Source organism: Plecotus auritus, assembly GCF_963455305.1.
Source record: "Plecotus auritus genome assembly, chromosome: 2".
NCBI lineage: Eukaryota > Metazoa > Chordata > Mammalia > Chiroptera > Vespertilionidae > Plecotus > Plecotus auritus.
In genome coordinates this window covers 18,763,179-18,787,084 of record NC_137771.1, presented here as the reverse complement: position 1 = coordinate 18,787,084, position 23,906 = coordinate 18,763,179, and the positions used below count along the sequence as shown (strand labels likewise).

At 44.6% G+C, this 23,906-nt stretch overlaps 2 protein-coding genes across 5 annotated transcripts in view; both read left to right on the top strand.

Annotated features, from left to right (window-relative positions):
• The window catches only part of MECR (mitochondrial trans-2-enoyl-CoA reductase), a 32,242-nt gene extending 26,011 nt beyond the window's left edge, over positions 1-6,231 (top strand). For 3 of the 4 annotated variants that reach the window (XM_080658101.1, XM_080658103.1, XM_080658104.1), the window contains exons 7-10: positions 954-1,027; positions 2,487-2,547; positions 2,712-2,784; positions 4,131-4,531. In XM_080658101.1, coding sequence (XP_080514227.1) covers positions 954-1,027; positions 2,487-2,547; positions 2,712-2,784; positions 4,131-4,336 — 414 coding nt within the window. In that variant the 3' untranslated portion in view covers positions 4,337-4,531. Of the gene's footprint in view, positions 1-953; positions 1,028-2,486; positions 2,548-2,711; positions 2,785-4,130; positions 5,194-5,233 lie in introns of those variants that run through there. The other variant, XM_080658102.1, reaches the window with a different exon arrangement.
• A 4,572-nt stretch (positions 6,232-10,803) lies between these two features.
• SRSF4 (serine and arginine rich splicing factor 4) overlaps positions 10,804-23,906 on the top strand; it is a 28,403-nt gene continuing 15,300 nt past the window's right edge. Inside the window, exon 1 of the mRNA XM_080658099.1 lies at positions 10,804-11,255. Within this exon, the coding sequence (XP_080514225.1) occupies positions 11,149-11,255 (107 nt within the window). The 5' untranslated portion in view covers positions 10,804-11,148. The remainder of the gene's footprint in view (positions 11,256-23,906) is intronic.

Sequence of the window (23,906 nt, the reverse complement as noted above, 5' to 3'; positions counted from 1 at the left end):
GATGCGGGGCGCTGCGCCTCCATTCCTGCTCACCCCCCTGAAGAAAGATGACTTGAACTAGAAAAGCTGGGGACTGGCTCCATTGTTCCTCTTCACATCTTCCCTTGTCTCTTCGTGGAGGTAAAGGCCATCCCTCAGCCGGGGCAGCATGCAGTAAGCGCCCAGGTGCTGCGAGGGAGGCGGGAGACCTGTGGTTTGCAGTTTTGAGTATTTGTGATGGGCCACATCAGTCCACACAGCCGATGTGAATCTCCGCGCTGGGGGAGGAGCTGAGGAAATTGAGGCACAGAGAGGAAAGAGAAAGAAAAGAAGCAACATTTCCTGGGTACCTACCTTCCATTATATCAGAGAATCCCACAAAAGCTCTACAAAGTATGTGCTATCTATTTTATAGATGAGGAACCCCAGACTCAGGAAAGATAAAGAATTTGACCAAGACCACACAGTCTTAAGTGGTGGAGTCAGGGCTGGCCCCAGTCTCTCAGAACTCCTAGCCTCAGAACCTTCCAGAACCTCCACCCCCAGCACACCCTAGTAAGTGACCAAACCACATCTCAGCATCTTTTCACTGAACTCTGGAGCGACCAAACACACACACTCCCTCAGGAACACACCCTCTTGAGAACATTTCTGAAGCAGTAGGTCTAATATAAACTGAGTTCAAAGTCCCAGAAGGGGCGCACATGGCGAAAGGAAGTCCTTGGAAATGGATTGTAGGTTCCCTCAGTGTATTCTTTCCCAGAGATGAGTTCTGAATGAAATCCTCGAACAGAGAACGGGACTAGGCTGGTAAAGGCCATTCCAGGCAGGGAAAAAAGAGTTGTAAGGCAAGAACATCCCATTTTCTTCACTCCCTCCTTCTGACACGTGGGCCTGGGAGATGCTGTTCGTAGCAGCTTCAAACCCCACATGGAGAGTGGGAGCTGCCTCACCGCAGGTTCCTTATCTTCCAGGACATGCCTCAGCCACGGCTCGCTCTCAACTGTGTCGGCGGGAAAAGCTCCACAGAGCTGCTGCGGCACTTAGCGTAAGTCCCTCGGCCCTGCAGGTCCAGATCGCCGGCGCTCTCCGGGCCTTGAGCTGGGAGGACCATCAGGCGAACAGTCCCAGAGGCCAATGCAAGCCGAGCCACGGCAGGTCAGCAGGAGCCTGAGTAGGAAACTGGGGCCACAGTCAAGTCCTACCTGGGTCTCTGGGCACTTCCTTTCTCAGCCGCCTTCATCTCCGGTGACTGAGAGCCCAACCAGCTGTGTTCTCCCAAGAGCCCAGCTTTGTTTGTCTCTGTGAGGGGCAGTGGTTAAGGATTCACAACCTACGGGCATCTTAAAAAGTCACTTAGTCCTAGCTTATTAGCTTTTAAATTTTTTATTAGCTTGTAAAAATAGATTCTAATTTTAGAGGTAGCATGATGTGTGTTACAAAACATTTTGAAAGCCTATAAAAGTACAAAGGAAAACTGAAAGTACAGAGGTTGCCTGTCATCCCACCGCTGAGGGGGATACGCACCGTGGAGTGTTAACAGTGCATGTCCTCCCATTCTTTTTCCCTTTCATAGGAACTCCTCTGGAATCCCCTAGCCCAGTGGTCGGCAAACTCATTAGTCAACAGAGCCAAATATCAACAGTACAACGATTGAAATTTCTTTTGAGAGGCAAATTTTTTAAATGTAAACTTCTTCTAACGCCACTTCTTCAAAATAGACTCGCCCAGGCCGTGGTATTTTGTGGAAGAGCCACACTCAAGGGTCCAAAGAGCCGCATGTGGCTCGCAAGCCGTAGTTTGCCGACCACTGCCCTAAACTATTAGTTAACACGTATTTGCTAGCCCTCACTAGCGCCGGGGTATAGAGATGGCTAGAACTCACGAGCTAGATGGGAAGGTGGGTCATGTGATCAAAGAGCTGTGAAAAAATGGGAGTTCACTATGCACTGAACTCTGTGCAGAGAGCTTGAGGGACCCCTCCCACAGCCACCTAGGCCAGGGGTGCTAATCCCATCCCCATTTGTACAAGGCCCAGAGAGGGCAGTCACCTACCCAAGGTCTAGGAAGCAGCAGAGCCAGGCTCAGCCCTACTCTGGGCAACCTCCAAGGCAAACTGCAATCCCATGCCACTCGTTGTAGGAGGAAGTTGGCGATCTGGACCAATGTCAATGCCATGCCCACAGTTGCATACCTATAAGTGGAGTGGAGCCAGACTGAACTCAGGTTTTGGGCTCTTCTCAGGAGAGCACGCTTCTTTGCAGCAGCTCATCAGAGCCTGCCTGGGTGGCTATATCAGTGGGTTCCCATCCCTGCCTAAACATACAGGTCATCTGGAGGGGGATAGGTCATTCGTTCTGGGGTTGGGCCTAGGAACCTGTATTTTGGACCCTTCCCAGGGATTCTGAAAGCAAGGTTTAGGCTTTAGGGTTGGAATAGAAGCACTGTGGCAGGTTCCGGAAGGGCTCCGAATCTGCCTGCACCCATTCTGTTCTCTGACTTTTCAGACCTGGAGGAACCATGGTGACCTATGGAGGGATGGCCAAGCAGCCTGTCATCGCTTCTGTGGTAAGCTGGTGGTGGGGAAAGGGGGCGGCCTGGAGATGGCCCAGACCCCACAGTTGTGTAAACTCAGGCAGTTTCCCTGTCCCTGGGATTCAGAGAACGTGTACCTTAAGTGGTATCTGAAGCTCTTGCCCTCAGAGCCCCAACATGTCCTTCTGTGTCCACAGAGCCAACTCATTTTTAAGGATCTCAAACTTCGGGGCTTTTGGTTATCCCAATGGAAGAAGGACCATAGTCCAGGTGAGTACATGATGGCCCTTTGCCAGGGGTCACACAAGAGGGCAGTGCCTCTGTGGAAGTGACCAACCTCTCTAAGCCCTGGATGGGTGATTAGACCCCAACCCTACAACAGGACAAAGGAGAACAGCCTCTGACTACAGCTACAGTGAGCAATTAGTTATTGGACTAAAGTGGGCTAGTTCTTGGGGGCATAACATTGAGCAAGGCACATACCGCCCTCTTCCTTGAAGAGCTGGCCGTGCAGAAGACCGCCACGGGAGATGACCAAGTAAAGAAAACCAGAGCTGCAGCCAGCCTGCCTGGTCCTGCCATTGCTGGCTGTAGGTGGTGCCTAGCCTCGCTGTGGGATCTGCACAAGTTACTTAGCCTCTGCCTCAGTTTAAAGGTCATAATAGCTTCAACTATTGCTAGCCCTGTTTGACAGAAGAGGAAACTGAGGTTCAGAGTGGTTAAGTCGCTTTCCCAAAGTCACCCCAGCTAGGGAGTGTGCAGCCAGGATGTGATCAGCTCGTCTCTCTGACTCCAGAACCTGAGCCAGGACACTGCTCTTCCTCTTCTGGAGGCCCGGTCCCCAGACAGGGACCTCCAACTGAGACTGAAGAATGAGGGGTTATCCACGTAAAGGAGGGGAAAGTGGTGGCATGAATGGGGTGTTCCAGGTAGAAAAACCAGCAAGTGCAAAAGCCCATGAGAAAGAGTGTGGAGGCGGACAGATTGGTTGTAACCACATTATAAAAGGCCGGCCGTATAAGTCTTTTTAAGGAGTTCAGACTCTAAAGGCAGTTAGGGAGCCATTGAAGTATTCTAAGCAGGGTAGATATGATGGGATGTGAATGTTGAGTGAATTGACGTCTACGAAAAAACACTTCCCAGCCAAGGCCTTCACTTCTTATCTTCCTGTACCATAGTGGGCCCTTGGTGGTGGGGGGGGATGGGGGATGTTGGTGGCCTCAGCTCATGGGGTTTAAGGGAGTCCTGGGCTCCTTTTCCTGAGCAAAACTTATCTGTTCCACATCAGTTGTGCCATCAGTTGTGCCAGGCACACCCATCTCCCTCCCTGCACCCCTTCTGGCTTCCCTGCCTGGAGTAATCCTGCCCCTCCCACCATTCAGACTCCAGGTTACACCCGAGTCAGGTTCTGTGGGTCTGAGCCACCACTCGGCCTGCCCGTCAGTTCCTGGGGCCACTCCCCATGTTCCTCTGTCCCCACCCCGGCTCTCCCTGACCTGAAAACAGGTGGGGACCAGGCAGCCTCCACAGCCGGCCTATCTGTGGCCAAGCCCTGGGCTCTCAAAGACTTCCCTGGAGCTCAGCACCAGCAGAGGTGACGTGTGCCATCTCACCAGGCCCTGCTGCTGCTGCACCCCTGTCTGACTTCCTCCAACCTCCCACAGACCAGTTCAAGGAGCTGATCCTCACTCTGTGCGACCTCATCCACCGAGGCCAGCTCACGGCTCCCGCCTGCTCCGAGGTCCCACTGCAGGACTACCAGTGTGCCTTGGAAACCTCCATGCAGCCCTTCTTGTCTTCAAAACAGATTCTCACCATGTGATAATCCCAGAGGAGCCAGTGCCAAGTGGGAAGGGATGTGGATCAATAGGACTGGTTTGGGCCCCTTAGTCTGGGCCCTCAACCTTCCCAGGCTGCTCCTCTCCTCACTGTCACTTCCCACTAGGAAAGCTATGAAGCCAGCCAAGGTTTTCCCCAGGGCTGGCCTCGGGGTATCTAATAAAGTCTGAACTTCCTGAAAACAAACAAAACCCATAGAAGTCATCCCTGTTGAGAAGGACCATCACTGCGCCTGCCACTTCCCAGGACTTAGCAGCTCCTGCTGCCTCGCCTCCATTTGTGCCCCAGCGATCATTTCCTGACACCCTGAAAGCAATGCCAGGGTGGGCCTGGCAGGTACAAAAGCCAGTGAAATGCAATCTCTGCCCTCAAGCTGTCCAAGTCCACAGAGGAGAATCTTCTAAAAGGGAAGGTCAACTCATTCTCAGTGGTGCGTGGCTCAGTCTGGGGCAGGGGGAGTGAATGCCAGCCGAAGGAACTGAGGAAATGTGGGCTTAGATAGCTGGACCACCCTCACGGAACGTCCGTTCTAACTGGGGAGCTGGGTGTTAGTTACACCAGTGGTTCTCAACCTGAAGTCATCTTACCTCCAGGGAACATTTGATAATTATCTGGAGACATTGTCATAATTGAGAGGGCGCTACCTGCATCTAGTGAGAAGTCAGTGATGCTGCTAAAAACCATCTTGTAGTGCACAGAACAGCCTCCCTCAACTAAGATTATCCAGTCCAGTCCTAGCTGGTTTGGCTCAGTGGATAGAGCATCGGCCTGTGGACTGAAAGGTCCCAGATTCGATTCCAGTCAAGGGTCTACCAGCCGTGGGCAAACTACGGCCCGCGGGCCGGATCCGGCCCGTTCAGCTGTTCTATCCGGCCCGCAGAGCCGAAAGAGCGGAGGGTTCTCTTGCTCTCCCCTCCGCTCCTTTACTTTGAATTTATATTAGTTCACACAAACACTCCATCCATGCTTTTGTTCCGGCCCTCCGGTCCAGTTTAAGAACCCATTGTGGCCCTCGAGTCAAAAAGTTTGCCCACCCCTGGCTATACCTCAGTTTCAGGCTCCTCCCTGGCCCGGGCCCTGGACGGGCTCGTGCAGGAGGCAACCAGTCAATGTGTTTGATGTTTCTCACGTTGATGTTTCTTGCTATCTTTCTCTCTTCCACTCTCTAAAAAGCAATGGGAAAATATCCTCAGTGGTTGAACATTGACCTATGAACCAGGAGGTCACAGGCCTGGTCAGGGCATATGCTCAGATTGCAGGCTCAATCCCCGATCGTGCAGGAGGCAGCCAATCAATGATTCAATGATTCTCTCTCATCATTGATGTTTCTATCTCCCTCTCCCTTCCTCTCTAAAATCAATATATATATACTTACTTTTTTTTTTTTTTTTAAGAATGGAACAGCAGTGAAATCATCAGAGCCTGGGTCCCTGACACCCAGCAGCCCTGACTGCCCACCTCAGGACTGGAGAAATAAGTTTTACTTAAGAAATAAGCTTCTAGGCCTTGGGTGGGTAGCTCAGTTAGACAGAATATCGTCCTGACACACCAAGGTTGTTGGTTTGCTCTCTTTTCAGGGCACATACAAGAATCAACCAATGAATGCATAAATAAGTGGAACAACAAATTGATGTTCCTCTCTCTCCCCCGCCCCCTTCCTCTCTAAAAACCAATTTTTTAAAAAAAGAAAGAAGCACTAAACTTCTATGTTATTTAATCCCTTAGTGTTTGGGCTTTCTCTGAACCTAATCATAACTGCTACATATTCTATGATTCAATTTATATTGAAATGAAGTCAATCAATTTGAAGCTGAAAAAGTGAATTGTGGCAGTTTGTAATTCCCAGCTAAGGAAGGTGGACTTTATCCCATTGGCAGTAAAAAAAAAAAAAAAAAAGATTTCTGAGCCAGAAGGTCAAACTGTACTTTAGAAAATTCCCTCTGGCAGCAGGCTGGGGGAGAATTTGGAGACGGGAGACACTAAAGAAAAAATCAGAAATTCCCATGCTTCTGAATTTTAGATAAGTAAAATCTTCCTAAATTTTTGAAGACCAACATAGAGATTACCATCACTTAAGAGGCCAGCCGAGGGAAGGAGGCTAAGACAAAACAATGTCAAAAGAGAATTTGACTTTAAATGGGTCATTTCTCCCATACTTTGCAAGTGCAGGAAATTGTTTTTAATTTTCAGGCTGAATAATCTCTATGGGGTTGGGACGGCTCTTCTGGCTCACCATGCAAACAATACCACTTTTAATCTAAAGGAGGAACTTTGGCTCCAGGAGACAAAGAAGACAAACCGGCCCTAGCTCCTAAACCAAAGCTTGGGCACACCTGAAGCCCTGAGGCTTGGTGACTCTGGCTCTCTGTGGTGGTTTCTGGGAGCATCGACCCCATGACCATCTACAGCCGCTGCTGTAATATTGATGACAGCCTTGTGTCTTGGGAGATGAGATAATTAAGCCTGCTTTCCTCAGGGAAAGACTGAGGCCCAGAAGAAAAAGGTTTTTGCATCAACCTGTGTATGCCACGTGTCCCTATCCTTGTGCCTGGAAGCTCTCAGCAGTACCCACCAGCCACACGCTCATTGGCAAGTGCCATGTCCTGGGTAGGACACTGGGTCCAGCCAGAGCAGCTGGAGATGGTAGAAAAGAGAGACTCAATCCTGGCAAAGTATCTGCCTTTATCCGAAGGCAGGAAACTGCTGGGAAGGTAAGTGGGAAGGAGACACTGGTACCCCCTGAAAGGGAAGAAAGTTTCCCCTATGTCCCTAACCCTCTGCAGTGTACAAGCAAGTTGAAGTGCTTCGTTTGATTTTTACAACTCCCCTCTATCATGGAGATTTTAATATCACCACTTTACAGAGAGGAGGATGCTGAAAGAGGTGAGGTGAGTTGCTCAAGGTCACAGCGGACAGCAGACACCATGGTCACCATATCAGTCAGTACCATTTCTTTTGGACCCACAGTGGGCCTTGAGCTCCCTCTTTTCTCAGGATTCCTTGATTTTGTTCAATGATAATTAACATTTCAATCAGAAGAGTTCAAATTTCTCTGAGTCTATGTCTCATGGGGAGGCGTGGGGGGAGGACGGGGGCGGGGGGGAGGATCAGGAGGCCAATGAAGTAGTCCAGAATCCACGCCCTGGTGGTCCCTGAGGTCCGAAAGGTTGGTGACCACTGGTTTAAGGAAACCTTTGGAGCAGCGGTCACCAACGGGTGGTCCACAGACCACTGGTGGTTGGAAAGGGTGGTGACCGCTGGTCCAGATCATTCATGAATCTATTCAGGTCTCTCCACTCCCACTTATTCAGGTGGTTCACACACCAAGGCTTTTAAGCATGCCACATGGAATATGGTCTGGCGCCTTATGCAGGCCTCAGACTTTCCTTGCCCACCTTATCCCAAGTACAGGCCCCCCCACCCCCACCACACACACACACAAGGATAACACTTTATTTATTCATTCATTCAGTAAATATTCATTCTGAACACCCATTATGTGAAAAAGCCCTATTGTAGATGCTAGGGATAAAGCAGGAGACACAAAAACATGGCCCCTGATACCAGGGAATTTATAATCTTTTATATATTTTTTTACTATATATATATGTGTGTATATGTGTGTGTGTGTGTGTGTGTATGTATATATGTGTGTGTGTGTGTGTATATATATATATATATATATATATATATATATATTGATTTCGGAGAGAGAGAGAGATAGAAACAATGATGAGAGAGAGTAATTGACTGACTGCCTCTTATATGCCCATACTGGGGACTGAGCCTGCAACCCTGGCATGTGCCCTGATCAAGAATCAAACTCTGGCACTTTGCTGGTCAACACTCAACCAGTAAGTCACACCAGCCTGGCAGAGCTTATATCCTAGTGGAGGAGAAAGTGAACACGCGAATAAAAGTAATTACAGTGTGATAAGTGCTGTGGGGGAAAAAAGAGTGATATCCTAGTATGTGTGTGTGGGCAGGGGGGCGGGCGGGGGGCAGGGGGCGCGGGGAGGGCTGTACTTGGGATAAGGTGGGCAAGGAAAGCCTGAGGCCTGAATGAGTCAGGCCATATTCCAGAGGGCGCAGCATTTCAAAACATATTAAAAAGCCTTGGTGTGTGAACTAGCTTACTAAATGGGAGTGGAGAGACATGAATAGATTTGTGAATATGTAGAAGGAAAAATCAAAATCAAAAGGACAGACAGAAGGTACTGTTTGAAGGTTGAACTCTGGCACTTCGCTGGTTACAGGAGCCACTCCTGGAGTTGGGAAACTCCAGAGGAGAACAGATTTTGAAGACAGGCCTTTCCCCTGAGGGGCTGTTTCCCATCTGTACAATAGGCTGAGCAGATTACATGACAATCAAGGTTAGTGCTAGTTCTTAATATGATCCTTACACTTTACTAAACTCCAAATGGATCAAAGATTGCAATACAAAAATAAGCCCTCGCCAAAACCGGTTTGGCTCAGTGGATGGAGCGTCGGCCTGAGGACTGAAGGGTCCCGGGTTCGATTCCGGTCAAGGGCATGTACATTAGTTGCGGGCACATCCCCAGTGGGAGGTGTGCAGGAGGCAGCTGATCGATGTTTCTCTCTCATCGATGTTTCTAGCTCTCTATCCCTCTTCCTTCCTCTCTGTAAAATATCAATAAAATATATTTAAAAAAAAAAAAAAAGCCCTCAAAGTAACAGAATAAACCATGGAGGGCGGTTAAAAAAATTAAAAATTAAAAAACAAACTCAGAGTGAAGAAGGCCTTTCAAACTACAGCACAAAATTCAGAATCAAAGGAAAATAAATGGATAAGTTTGATCCCATAATGTTTTTGCATGGCAGAAAAACACAAGGCAAAAAAAGTCAACAGACTAGCCCTGACTGGTTTGGCTCAGTGGATAGAGCGTCGGCCTGCCAACTCAAGGGTCCCAGGTTCGATTCCAGTCACAGGCATGTGCCTTGGTTGTGGGCATATCCCCAGTGGGGGGTGTGCGGGAGGCAGTTGATCAATGTTTCTCACTCATCGATGTTTCTAACTTTCTATCCCTCTCCCTTCCTCTCTGTAAAAAATCAATAAAATATATTTTTAAAAAAAATTTTTAAAGTCAACAGACTAGGGAAAAAATATTTGCAACTCATTTGACAAAGAGCTGATTTCCCTATTATATTGTGAGCTCCTATGAAAAAATAAGAAAAATGGTCAAAAGATAAAGTAAATATGTGTCTCTAAAACATGAAATAAGGCTTACTCCACTCAAAATAAGATTTCAGTTTACCCAAGCTACCATTTTTCAGTTATCAGATTGACAAAGATCATGAAGTTTGATAACAGTGTTGATAAGGAGATGGAGAATTGAGCAATAGTTATCAAAACTACATTTGCTCACACCCTTTGAATACTTCTAGGAATAGATTCTACATATATGTATATACCAAGTTACACTGCAACAGTCATAACAAAATGTTACCTCAAATGCCCTTCACTCGGGCACTGATTAATAAATTACTGTGTACAAATACTACGAGCCATAAAAACAGTCCTGGAGAAGCTCCTTTTGTACTCTTACGGAGTGATTTTCAAAACATATTAAGTGCAAAACTATCTGTACCATTTGCTTTATGTGTGTAAAATACCCCAACACACATTTAAGAAACTGACCATCTTGATTATCTCTGGAGAGGGAAATTAGGCAACCAGAGGAGAGATGGGAAGACTTTTCATTGTATATCACTTGAATCAGTTCATGAATTACAGTTGCAAAATATTTTTTAAAAAATACAGGAGGAAAAAACTTGTGATTCTAGGTAAACTGGGTTAGTGAGAAGGGAACCAATGTTTATTGAGCTCCTACCACGTCCCAGATTCTGTTCCAAGCTCTTCCACATACACCACCCCATTTAGTTATGCTGGTATTCCATTGAGATGGGATAAATTATTCTAATTTTACAAGTTATAAAGTAGGTTAAATTGGCCAGGTCATTTAGTCAATGTCAAGCCTAATCTCGCTCCAAAGCGCCAGCCTTCTCCACTTTCCACACGGCTCCTATTGAAGCAAACTGTCCTATTTTTAAAATCATATTGGTATTATTACTGGGCACTTATGATGTGCTGGGGCCAGTACAAAGTGCTTTACGTAATAATTCTCAAGACAACTCGGAAAGGTTGGAATTTCTATGCCCCTTTTACAGAGAAGACAAACGAGGCTCAGAGAGGTGGCGCCACAGGGAGCCCAAGGTCACAGATACAAGTCGGGTTTAATTCCAAAGCTCCTGCTCTAAACTGGAAACCACTCCCGGTTAAAAGGACAAAAACGTGAATGCCGGACGGGCGGGTGAGGAAGCGCGGGCACTTCCGCCGAAAGGGGCAAAGCCAGCGGCGGCTGTAGGCGCCGCAGGCCTCGCGACGGCGAGCTCGCGAGAGGACGTGCCGGGGGTGGGGGTGGGGGGGTGGGGGGGGGAGCCGAGGGGCCCCCGCACCGCCTGTGCCGCCTATCCATCACCTGGCCCCGCCCCACGCCTGCGCGACCCCTGGCAAGCCCCGCCCTCACCGCGGCTGGGCGGGAAGCGAACGCGCGTTCCCTCCCGTTACCCCCCCCCACGCCTGCGGGGAGGGCGAGGGAGACGGGAAGCGCGCGCCCGTGAAGTGCGTGCTCGCGTACGTCGCTAGGGTTCGGCTGCGTCGGTCTCGCCGCCCGCCCGTTGCCGCCGTCGCCGCTGCTGCCGTCGCCGCGGTCTCGTTTCGCCGGCCGCCGCCTAAGGGGGCTGGGGCCAGGCCAAGCTGCCGCCGTTGCCGGAATGCCGCGGGTGTACATTGGCCGCCTGAGCTACCAGGCCCGGGAGCGCGATGTGGAGCGCTTCTTTAAGGGCTACGGGAAGATTCTGGAGGTGGATCTGAAGAACGGGTGAGGAGGGCACAAGATGGGGCCGCCCGGGTGGGGACAGGGCCCCGGATGTGGGGGGAAGCCGCGGGGACGGAAGAGGGACCCCAGCCCGGAGCGAAGCTGCTGCCGGCCTGCTCCGGCTCCGCCATAGTCGCGGCGCCTCCGGGGCACGGGTAGGCCCGGGTTCCCACTGCGCCTGCGCAGGTGGGGGTGGTGGAGGGAAATGGGAGCAATGGTGAGGCTACGAGTGGGACGGGGAGAAGGAAAACCCGAGTGAGGTTGGGCTCCAGGCGGGAGTGCACAGCTTCAGGTCGCCGAGGAGGGCTGGGCTTTTCCTTCCCAGGCACTGGGACTGGAGCCCGGTTTTTCTCCGGCCAGAGACCGACCTTCCCCGCTCTAAGGGCTGCTGGAAATAGACAGGATTTCCTGCCCCCTTTTCACCTATTCCCCAGTCCAATGAATCACACGGTCACAACGCATCTTTCCCGGCGCTAGACGCTCTAGAGAGGCCTTGTTTAGACTTACCATGTGCCACACTTTTTTTGGGCGGGAGATTCCGGTTTGAGTAGTCTAGTGACAGTTTCGAAAGTATCGTCTTGCGGTGCTGAAAGCCTTCACCGTTCCCTCCGCATGGGTAAATTAACGTCTTAACTCGTTATCTTTGAGACTCCGTACGGTTTCCAGGCTGTGGTTTCTGTTCTCCAGCTTGCCAAAAAATTGCTTTGTCGTTGTAGAATTTGTTGGAGAACAGTGGCCACCCAGGCCAGTATGTGCATCAACTACCTGATGTAGACGAAGACCACAGCTTACTGCCCTCCTGGGTGTGTGGTCTGTTACTTGTATTCCTTATCTATTTTGGCAGAGCAGGGCCTGCAGGGTCTACATGTTTCAGGGAAAAGAGCTGAGGAGTCCGGTCTGGAGAATATATTCAACAGAAAAAACTATCAGAACCAGGAAATTTAGGTAGGACTTCAAAGAGATTAAAAGGAGTAAGGGGAACATTTTAGAGTCCTGAACCTTGGTGTTAAGAGGCACTCTTGACTTTTTTTTTTTTTAAGACCTACTTTGCAACAGGTCTGATGTGGCTACAATTTACTCCCCAGTATAATACTAGCAGCTGACACTTGAGAAGTTATGGAAGATACCTAAATATAAGTTGCATATTTGAGAAAATTCGTAGCTACCATATACTCAATTTGTTGGCTGGGTTTTAAAGTCATTTCAAATTGATCGTTAGGAAGAATCACCTTCTTACAAAGGAAATGTCCTCAATAAATTGTTTAGTATGAATACTGATCTCTTTTAGGGTAAAGGACTTAGAAGAGTACTCCTTTTGTACAACAGAGCTTTCAGTTCTTAAGGAATCTATTAGATAAGGGGAGGGGGGTTGTTACTGTGATACATATATACCTGAGAGTTCAAGTTAAAATTCCAAGTTTTCTTCATAACCCAAATAAGTTGACAGAATAACTAAATTTTATGGTAAAGCATTAGTTTTGAAACTAGACCGAAGCTAGGTCAAATCTTAGCTTCACTACTTACTATCTGTGGCAAGTTACTTCCCATATTCTAAGTTTCCTCATCCAGGAAGATTAGAGATAATAATTGTAAAGCATTTGGCTCATAGCTATAGATGGTAGCTATAATCACAGGGATTTGACTGTGATCTTTAGGAGACATCTTAGTTTGAAGCATGTTTGGTGAGGTCTCTTTAAGGTTATTCAAGTGACAGTGAGCAGGACATAATGTTGATATTAATGGGAAAACTGGTTAATTGAACAAATATGTTGATAACCCACCAACAGGATGTCTACTACTGTGCTAAATGAATTGGGGAGGCGGCAGAATTCTATTCTTAAATAAAGTGTTCATGGTTATAAAATGTATACTTTGAATTAAGAAATGTTTGCTCTCACTTTAAACTCAGACTTGTAAAACTTGGAATGGTTGTTTGAAATGTGCTTTACAGAATGGATTGACCAGAGTTTGAAATGGAGAAAGAGAAGTGTCTGGGAATAGTGTATGTCATAACGGATAATGAGGAGGTGGTCCAATAAGGAATAATTTTGAGAAGTAATAAACAATCTAGTTTGGATTGAATCCCATGAAGGATCTAGAAATTTAACAACATAAAACAGAAATAACTATAATACTTTACACTTAAAATTCAAAATTATAGATTAGGAATTCAAAGGCTCTGGAGGGGAAAATTGAGCAGTCCTGGAAATGTTGGGGTAAGAGGAAGGGCAGATTCTTCCAGAACCCTAAATATCTAGATCTCTTTGGGAAAACTATGATGTGCATGAAATCTGTGATTGAAAGTGAAGGTTGAAATGAGGAATAGGAAGTCGTTTCAGGGATTTAAAGACTGGTGTGACCATCACCAAGCAAGTACACCTGGCAGCATACAGGAGTCATTACAGAGGAAAATAACTGAGCCGAGGACCAATGGCATAGATGTATTTTAAGCAAGAATTATTTGGACAAGATGGCAAAAGTGCAGAGGAGTCTGAAAGGAAGAAGTGGGTACAAAAGGAAAAGATGGCATAATATAGTAACATTTATAACCTTATAGTCCTGGAAACTAAGAAGGATAGTAGATCTATCTCCCTGAGAAGTATTCCTGAACATATCTGGATTGTGATTATTAGTAATTAACTCAAAAGCAGATTTTGGGTGGATAGTGTTTTTAAGAATTGCTAAAGAGTTCAAATTTGTAGAAGGGACATATATCAGTTGACAGATAAGTTAAGCTGAATGGTTGAGGGTAAAGTTCAGAATTAATTACACAGGCATAAAGTACTGCTATAATAGAAAGTTGACTAAATGAGGAAGCAAATGAGCTCTCCATGTGAGATTTTAGTGTCCAAGAGAGGCTTTTATGGGCCCTCTTGGGATTTGGAGAAGAGTATGTGTGCAGTAGTTCATTGTACCAGGCCACCTTAATCTAGATTGCCTTTGTTTTAGAGAACTCCTAGGAGGATGGTTCGGGTTAGGACCACAAACATGATGTAGATCTCCCAGGACCATAGAGACCACTCCAAATCTCCTTAGGTGGATCCTACATTCATACCTGCCACACTAACTCCAGCAATAGTCATCCTGGGAGCCAAGGAAGCAACAATATTAGCAGCACCTGTTTAAAGTATAGCCTTCAAGCTCCATGGTAACTTTCACTGTCCTTGATTATTTGTGAGTCCTGTGGGCTTTCTTTATCCTCCTATCTAATAAAAGAGTAATATGCAAATTGACCATCACTCCCAACACACAAGATGGCTGCCACAAGATGGCCAGCAGGGGAGGGCAATTGGGAGGGACCAGGCCTGCAAGGGAGGGCAGTTGGGGGGACCCAGGCCTGCAGGGGAGGGCAGTTGGGGGGGACCAGGCCTGCAGGGGAGGGCAGTTGGGGGGGTCCAGGCCCACAGGGGAGGGCAGTTGGGGGTGACCAGGCCTGCAGGGGAGGGCAGTTAGGGGTGACCAGGCCTGCAGGGGAGGGCAGTTAGGGGCAATCAGGTTGGCAGGGGAGGGCAGTTAGGGGGTGATCAGGCTGGCAGGCAGAATCAGTTAGGGGCAACCAGGCAGGCAGGCAAGCAGTTGGGAGCCAGCAGTCCTGGATTGTGAGAGGGATGTCCCAGATTGGAGAGGGTGCAGGCTGGGCTGAGGGACACACACACCCCCATGCACGAATTTCGTGCACCGGGCCTCTAGTTAATAATAAAATCACTGTCTCCATATAAAGTGTTTTTGATACAATAGTTTCTATTGCCACAAAATGTTGTGGTTTTAATCATAGATCCTTATATCTTAATTTTTCCATATTTTAGTTAACGAATAAAATTTATCACATTCTGAGATTATTTTACTTGCTTAGTAGCTGGACCGGTATCATTGAAGTGGTGGTTTTTTCTTGTTGTTTGTTGTTGTTTCTTTAAGTTTGTTAAAGGCATGAATTAAAACTCTCCAAGAAAGTTTGGCTATAAATTCAGAACCTGTGTTTCATATTACAGTGAAATTGTAAATAGCCAGAATTTTTAGGAGATGTCCTGGTCTGTTTAATTGAATTTTCACAACAGCTAAATATTACCAGAAAGCTTTTGTTTACACCCTTGTTAAAAATTTCTCCAAGTAGAAGGTACATTATTTATTTTTTAAATATGTTCAGACTTTTTCAATGAGTGTCTCTGATCACTGTGCGTATTGTTAGGCCTCAGATACTAAAATGAATCTCCACCAACCCCAGGACATAAGATAGAATTACTGTCTTATGGATATCCACTCCCAACCCCAGGAAGGATTTTATCTTTTTTAAAAAAATATATATTTGCCGAAACCGGTTTGGCTCAGTGGATAGAGCGTCGGCCTGTGGACTTAAGGGTCCCGGGTTCGATTCCGGTCAAGGGCATGTACCTTGGTTGCGGGCACATCCCCAGTGGGAGGTGTGCAGGAGGCAGCTGATCGATGTTTCTCTCTCATCGATGTTTCTAGCTCTCTGTCCCTCTCCTTTCCTCTCTGTAAAATATCAATAAAATATATTTAAAAAAAATATATATATATATATATTTTTTTTATTGATTTCAGAGAGGAAAGGCGAGGGAGAGATAGAAACATCAATGTTGAGAGAGAATCATTGATTGGCTGCCTCCTGCACGCCCCCCACTGGGGATCAAGCCCCCAACCCAGGCATGTGCCCTTGATCAGAATCGAACCCAGGATCCTTCAGTCCACAGGCCAACTCTCTGTCCACTGAGCCATACCGGCTAGGGTAAGGGTTTTATCTTTTGACAGAATTGATGGGAGCTTGTGTTTTCTCGTCTTTTCTTTTAAAAGGGTGATAAAGGAAATATAATTAGTTTAATGTTCCAAGAATGGGTTTCAGATTAATTGAACCTGTTAGTTTATTAATCATATGAGAGATTACCTTTATCCATCACCAAAAAGCAGATAAGTGTTTTATTTTTTTATGGTAATGATACAATTAATGGGTGACAGGAATGACAAAAGAAAAACACTCTCCTTTTAAGGACCCCACCAATTTTTTGTTCTTGGGCAGTTCTGCCCTCAAAATGTCACATTTGAACCCACACAGCCCCAGGCTTTGAATCTCTGTTAAGAAAAGTAAGGAGTTTGGTTCTGGATTAATTTTATGATTATCTAAGATTTAAAACATAGATTCCTTTAAAGGAGTATTTGAACAACTGTTTATGCATAGTTCAACTTAACGCTTCAAAATACCACATTTATTTCTGATTATAAAAACTTTTGACTGATTAGAAAATAAGTTTGTGGTAGATAATTTAAACAATACCAAAAACACAAAGAAAAGAAATATTAAAAATCCTTTTAACATAGGCATGGTCTTGCAATTTTATGTCCCACTTTTTCTACTTAACTTTTCTCGTATATTTTTTCTATTACATTAAAATCTTTCTCATGCACATCATTTTAATGACTGCATAAAACCCATTGTATGGCTGTGGTCATGATTTACCCAGCCATTACTCCAAGGTTGTCTCTAAATTCTTGCTGTTAAAAATAACCCTGTGGTGGATATGTACATAAAACTTTGTTTGCATTTTTGTCATTCCTTAGGACAGATTCTGTGACGTAAAATTCACGTGTCACAGCAAGAATAAACATTTTCCAGGCTATCAATGCATACAGCCAAATAACTTTTCCTCCTGGCAGCCTCACCAGCATTGAGCATCCATGTCGTTTAAAATCTTGGCTGATTAAACAGGTGAAAGGGTCTTGTGTGTTTTAACCAAGAACTTTTTCTTAAGCAAATAAGACATAATGAAAAATAGGACTATGGACTAAATATCAGTCTATGGTTTTATTGGTAGTGTGACCAATACAAATGTGACCAAGTTGTGTTTGTACTGAAGTCTCTTGTTGAAGTCATCCTACTTCCAAAAAAATTTAATCAGTGTTACTTTATTTTTCCAAAGACATGGGTAATTTTTTTAATTTGTTGTTTTGAAAAATCACTGCCAGGAGACAATACCATATTTAAATTTTGACCAAATGGTGTTATTAGCATAAATTGCCCTGGCTCAACACTTCCACTCCATGGTCCTGGTTCCCCAGTTTGTGATCTGAATGAACATTATCTTTATTTGGCCGAGTTATTTTTAAACCCCTATTCCTTGGTTTAGTATCTTGTTCCTCCCTTCCTCATTGAACCTGTTAGTTTATTAATCATATGAGAGATTACCTTTCATTGAGGTAGCATATGAATAAAAGGGCGATGTGAAGTATTTGTCTCTTCTTAAAAGATAGGCACAGGTTGTAGACTAGATAAATATGCTTTGGGTTACCAGTATTTTTGGGTGCTTCCAAATAACCTAAATAGAAAACTGTCCTTTAAGCTCCTCAGACGAAAGGTACTCCAAGCATCTGACAGAATACTGTTAGATGTGGTATTTAGAAATGTGTAAGCTAACACTAGAATTTTAAAACTAGAATATGTTAACAGTGTACGTTTGTATTATTTCTTTTTTTCAACTGTTTATATCAAAGTACTTTACAAACAAGTGTTGACTCTAGTTTATACTGTTGTGGAAACTGAGGCATGGGGAGATTAAGTGACTGGCCCATGGTTACAGAATGAGTTATGGACAATTCTGGAAACTGAAGATCTTCCCTATTCATCATACTAGATATAGCATGGAAGTGTCAGTCAGAGCTTCGCTGTTTGTTTCCAGATGCTTCTGTCCTGTCCTTTTGGGACTTGTCTCCAACGTGAGAAGGTGGTTCAGGTTCCACAACTTGTTCAGCTTTTAGTCTCTTGGCAGAGGCTTCCAACAAGCTGACAAGTAACTGCCAAAAACATGACAGGTGGTACTTTTTATGACATTGGCTCTGGACAGAGACTGCTAGTGATTCTCCACCTCAGGCTACTCTTTGAAGAGCTATACAGTAGTATCAGCATTGTTATGGCCAACCTGGGAAGGATTTGTGCGAGTAAATGCTGTAAACGACCTCTGTCCTGTTAGCATTGCTAGGGCTATCTGGTCTTGGAGTATCCTGAAGGGGAGGGATCAGAATTTACATGCCCATATTTGAGGAAATGCCCTCCATGACCTTTTTCTTTGTATTGAGATGAAAGTCTAGAGGTCTCTGAACTGCAAATGATGATACCTGAAGAAGCACTTTAAGGATACTTGTTATCCCTCATCCGAGTCCCCCAACCATATCTTTAGCCCTGTATGCCAGAATTGCAGGATGGGGGCAAAGACCTCTAAGACCTAAAAAAGGGGCAGAGACTGAAAGGAGGGAGTTTGAGTTCAATGTTCAGGAATGAATCAAGCAGGAGTCTCGGGCAAGGGAGTCAGGAACACAGACTAGAAGCACTGATTTAGAGAAATGTTATTTCATGTGGATAAAATGAAGCTATCCATTAATGTTAAAATAATTTCATTAAAATATTAAATGGCCAATTTCAGGGGAAGGGCATTTCCAAGAAATAACATAGGGAGTGTCATCTTTAACCAAAAATAAAATTGCAAAAGCAACTGACTGCAGCCCAGGGATTGGGGCAATTGAGGGACATGAGAACAGCCAAGGTCCCAGAGGCATAACCTATTATAAAGAGGCTTTCACACCTGTCACCCCACTCATAGTGTCTTTAGAAGTAGGAACTGGCTTTCTTTGTATCTTTGGTGTGGAATCAGGTCGTGCTGTCTGTTGAATGTAAAACTTTATTTTTCATTACGTACAAGTAACAGTAATTCTATCTTATGTCCCAAGAGCTTTATATTAAGTTGGTTATATGACTTTCATCTCTTGAGGGTTTTTTTAATTGTTTATAATTGTGATTGAGTCTTCATGAACTTCAGTGTGTCAGCAGGAAATAGTTAACCCCCTTTTCTTATAGACTTTCTAATTTCACTTACACTTAATGTTGGTGTCTGAAAATGGAAATGGACACAAGTGTAATTGTGTTTGCATTCCCTCTTTAACCCCCCATTTAAGGAAAGCAGCCATGTTGACTTAAAATGTCAAAATAACAGCATTTAGTTATGACAGGAAGTTCTGGTTGTGATCATTTGATCTACACATTATTTGTAGGTCTGTTGCTTTCTGAGCTTAGTCCCATTTTGTAGGGTAGAAATACAACTGCAACCTAGTAAAAGTGAAATGGCTTGACAACCTTAGTTAATTTTTTAAAACAGTTTTGGATAGTTGAAACAAATTGGCAGATAGGTACATAGGACAGTTATAAAGTAAAAATAAATTTGAATTTGATACATATTCCTCTACCTCCTGTTCTGGAGGAACTATAAAATACAGGCTGGAGGAACTGTATTTTATTGCGTAGTTTTTAGGATAGTGATTGTTTCTATTCTATTTTCCTCACCCCAGTATGTTAATATTCCTTTAGAATAATCCATTAGAAATGGGCTGGTATTTTCTTGATGGTTTGATACCTTTCTCTGTTTCCCTAGACTGGTGTTAACATTTTAATAGTTAATTTATAGGTTTGGTTCTACTAGTAGCCTAGAGAATAATTGTTTCAACTTACTAGTATTAGTACACAGCAGATGCAGAAATTGTTTGTTTGTTTTTTAAATATGTTTTTGTTGATTTCAGCGAGAGGAAGGGAGAGAGAAAGATAGAAACATCAGTGAAGAGAGAGAATCATGGATCGGCTGCCTCCTACACATGCCTCCTACTGTGGATTGAGTGCGCAGCCCGGGCATGTGCCCTGACTGGGAATCGAACCGTGACCTCCTGCCTGATTCGTGGGTCAATGCTCAACCAACTGAGCCACACCACTGGGCCAGATACGGTATTTTTTGTCACTTAATTTTTCTTATAAGATGCTAATATTCATGTGGGCATTTGTCACCCATAGCACATAATTTGATGAAACTGATTTTCTGTGTTCTAGAACTTGTATTTCTCAAATTGTGTTTGCTCTTATGGACCACTTCTTTCCCTTGGTGTATAGGAGATAGTAGAACATGGTGATAGAGTGTTAGACCAAGATTTGAAGAATCCCAGGTGTTGGGTAGCCTTGCAAGTTACTTAACTGCTGTAAGTCTTCGTTTCTTCATCTGTGAGATTACTGTAAGCATCAAAGTTGTGAAAGTTATTTAAAAGGAATTTGAGCGTAGTAGTCATGTTAATCATAGTTGAAATTCAATCAGATCTTACATGCTTATTTGCAAAGTATTTTCTGGTTACTATAATTCCTGTATAGTTGGAGATCTGTAAACCTTATAATATTCTTTGATTTCTGGTTCATTTCCCCCCATTATTCATGCTTATATTTATTTTTTTTTTGGTCCCAGTTATCATCCCTTACAAAACTAATTAAATGCATTCTTAAATATATAATATTGTCAATATCCACTCACATCTACGACCTCTAGGCCCAACTCTGTAATGTCTCTATGTTAGTCTAATTTTTGCTGAGCCTAAAATCAAAGACAGATTCTGGGGGTTGATATGGGACCTCCAGAATGGGTAGGCACAGAATAATCTTATTTTTCCTCTATTCTTCTAGTCTGTTATATTCTGAACCCACACATGTTTTCGGAAGGACCAGATGGCTGACACTGGCTAATGGGAACCAAAAGACAAGAGTGAAAGTAACCTGGTTGTTATATTCCCCAAGCTTAGAGGTGTTTCACCCTGCCCTGAGATAAATTTATTTTTTTACTCTGGAGACTTTACCCAGTCTGTCGAAAAACTTTAATACAGCCTGGCTTATCTGAAGTTCAATTGTCAAGTGAAGCAGCATCATTTATTGAATGGAAAGGTTTATACTCAGGACTATGGGAGAGAAGCATCTGCCTTTATGAAGGCAATGTAACCTTGTGGTTAAGAGCTTGGGTTTTAAGTCAGATGGAACTGGGTTCAAATTTAGCTATACCACATATGAGCTCCTTGACAAAGAGCAAGTTGCTTAGCCCCATGGTCGGCAAACTGCGGCTCGTGAGCCACGGTTTGCCGCTCTGTTGACTAATGAGTTTGCCGACCACTGACCTAGACTCTCCATTCCAATAATTACAGGCTGTTGTTGTTCCTTTGATTAAGCCCCTACCCAGTGGTCGGCAAACCGCGGCTCGTGAGCCGCATGTGGCTCGCGAACCGCAGTTTGCCGACCACTGGCTTAGCCTCTTCAAGCCTCAGTCTTCTCATTTGTAAAATGGGAGAAGTAGTAGTAGTATACTCTGCATCTATGATATGAGGAATGAATGAAACATGAATAATTATTTAGTGTGCCAGTCACTATGCTAAATATTAACCTTTGCTGTTTTTATTAAAGAGCTCATAATCAAATGAGAGGATAAGCACAAAGAAAAAAGAACAAGGCTTGAACGGCCGCAAAAACATTGTGTGAAACATAAAACTGAATAGACGTGTTGAAACTTTAAAGAAAGTGCTAAAATAATTGGAATCTGGCAAATTTCTGAGACTCATGAGAAAGTATATGGGAGAAGATTGATATTATTTACCTTGTGTAGTCAAGGCATTCCAGGTTTAGAGAATGGCATAAACAGATATTTAGGAGTCATTATAGACCTCTGAGCAAAAGAATGATAAGGTAGCTGATTTTCCCTGCTACGTGTAAAGAGACAAGTTGACTAAGAAAAAATAGCCGTATCTTAGAATTAAGTAAGTTGATCAAAACAGGAAGAGTCCTGAGGGCCCAACAGAGTGAGAAAATTATAGAACTAGGCAATAGACTGAATGGGCAACCAGAGAGGAATAGTCAAAGGTAGATTACAAGGTTTGGGGAGTGAATTAGATGGTCAGGGATCCAGAAGAGAAATCATGAGGTAGGTTTTCTTCTTTGAAGGTGGGGAAAAATCAAGTGCAGACTGAGCTGTGGCCAACGTTTGCAGACCAGGAATCCACACTAGCTCTAATCAGAGAGCTCTTGGTGTGCAGGAACTGCCAGTTTGCCGACGTGAAAAGAGCCCCAGACTGGGTATTGGTGAGCCCTGAAGTCGCACCCCAGCTCTGCCACTCAGTGAGCACGGGTAAGTCATCCACCTTCTCCGGGTGGCCTTGATGGCCCTCCCTCCTCTGAGGCTAAAGAAGGGAAGGCCAGAATGCCCAGAGAAGCCTCCTTCCTGTCTCAGATTAGGAAAAGATCTCAGGAACCTACTTCATGTAGTAGCAGCTCCTAGTTGTGGGATATAACGAACCCTCTTACCAGGAAAGTCAAATTGCAACCATAGTCAGTGAGCCAAAGAAGTGAATGTGACAATGGTTCTACTTTGAGGGCCTGACCACTGCTTCCCTGGAATGCAGCAGACCTCTGGGATCTGGAGATGTTACAGTTCTCACTCACAAACTTTTGTCCAAGTTGGTCTCAACTGAGCACTCGAGAGTTGGTTGCAGAAGTATCTCTGCAGTTTTCTAAGCAGGCAGCAAGAATTACTATGTTTTTTTAATTATTATCACTCTCCTATCAGTGTGTCCTAACGTTTTTCATCTCAAACACCAAGTTGGCTGAAGCATAGGTCCAACACTGAGTGCTTTTAAAGAAAGCTATTTAATTCCTGTTCACTAAATGCCATTTCTTTCAGGGTAGATTTAAGGGCTCTGCCTTTAATGTACAGTGCTATTGATCCTAGTTTAAGGGTTCAAGGCAACCCATGGGTTAACTTCAACAGATGAAAATTTTTCCTTGGCTACAGCAACATCCCTAATCCTGACCAGCCATGGAGAGGTTCGGTTCTTACAAGGAAATGAGTGAATGTGGGAATGGCTCACCACATTGGGAAACAAAACTCACATCCTGCTGATGGTTGGCTGAGGACTGTCATGTCCACATACAAAGAAAAGCATGTGGCACAGTTTTAGGACAAAGGTGAGCAGAGATCCACTGTGAAAAGGGGCAAATTTTTCTTATAGCGAGAACATCCAAGGCATGCCCCTTGGTGTGAGCAGTGTTGGTGGGTGATCTCAGGCACACGCATGGAGGCTTGCTTTCCCTTGCTCCCCATATCCACTCCCTATCAGTTAGCTGGTATCAAGCATCCCCTTAGTCAATCCCTGACCAGTTAGCCACTGATCAGCCTATCTCCAGAGCGAGTCATGCTCATAATTTTTCAGACAGGACTTTTCTCCAGTCTCCCTCTTCAGAGATGATGTTTGGAAGACAGATGACCCTAAGCTGTTCCAAAAGGGGTGAGATCTACTCCACATTCTCTTCGGTGGAACATGCAGAATGGTGTTTGGGACCATTGGTATAGGTTATTAGGATCACAGAAAGCCTATTTAGTAATAACACAAGCTCAGATGATAACTCTTCTTCAGTGAATTCTTCTAAAATTAAAATCTTGGAGTACTTTAGTTTGAAAAACATGTCATTCCAGTTCTAGCATTTCAACGTTCTGACTGATAGCCTGAGCAATACATTAGGTGTTGAATGAGGAAGACCATAGCATTGTTAATTAGAAGAATGGACTAAAGTTTAGAACAGCCCACATCATTCTGTGTGCCATTTGTTTGTGGTTTCCAGATACCTGTCTATACTTGCTAAGAATCATGGTGTCCACTTTTTTTAGGGAGAAAATAACAGGAACTTCCCTCCCATCATTTTTTACTCCATTTGTCTGGATAAAACATGATCCTGAGAAAAAGAGTTTGGGAAAAGGCAATAGAGAAATGTTGAAGAAAGTAGTTTTTCTTTGAATTGTTAACTGGAGT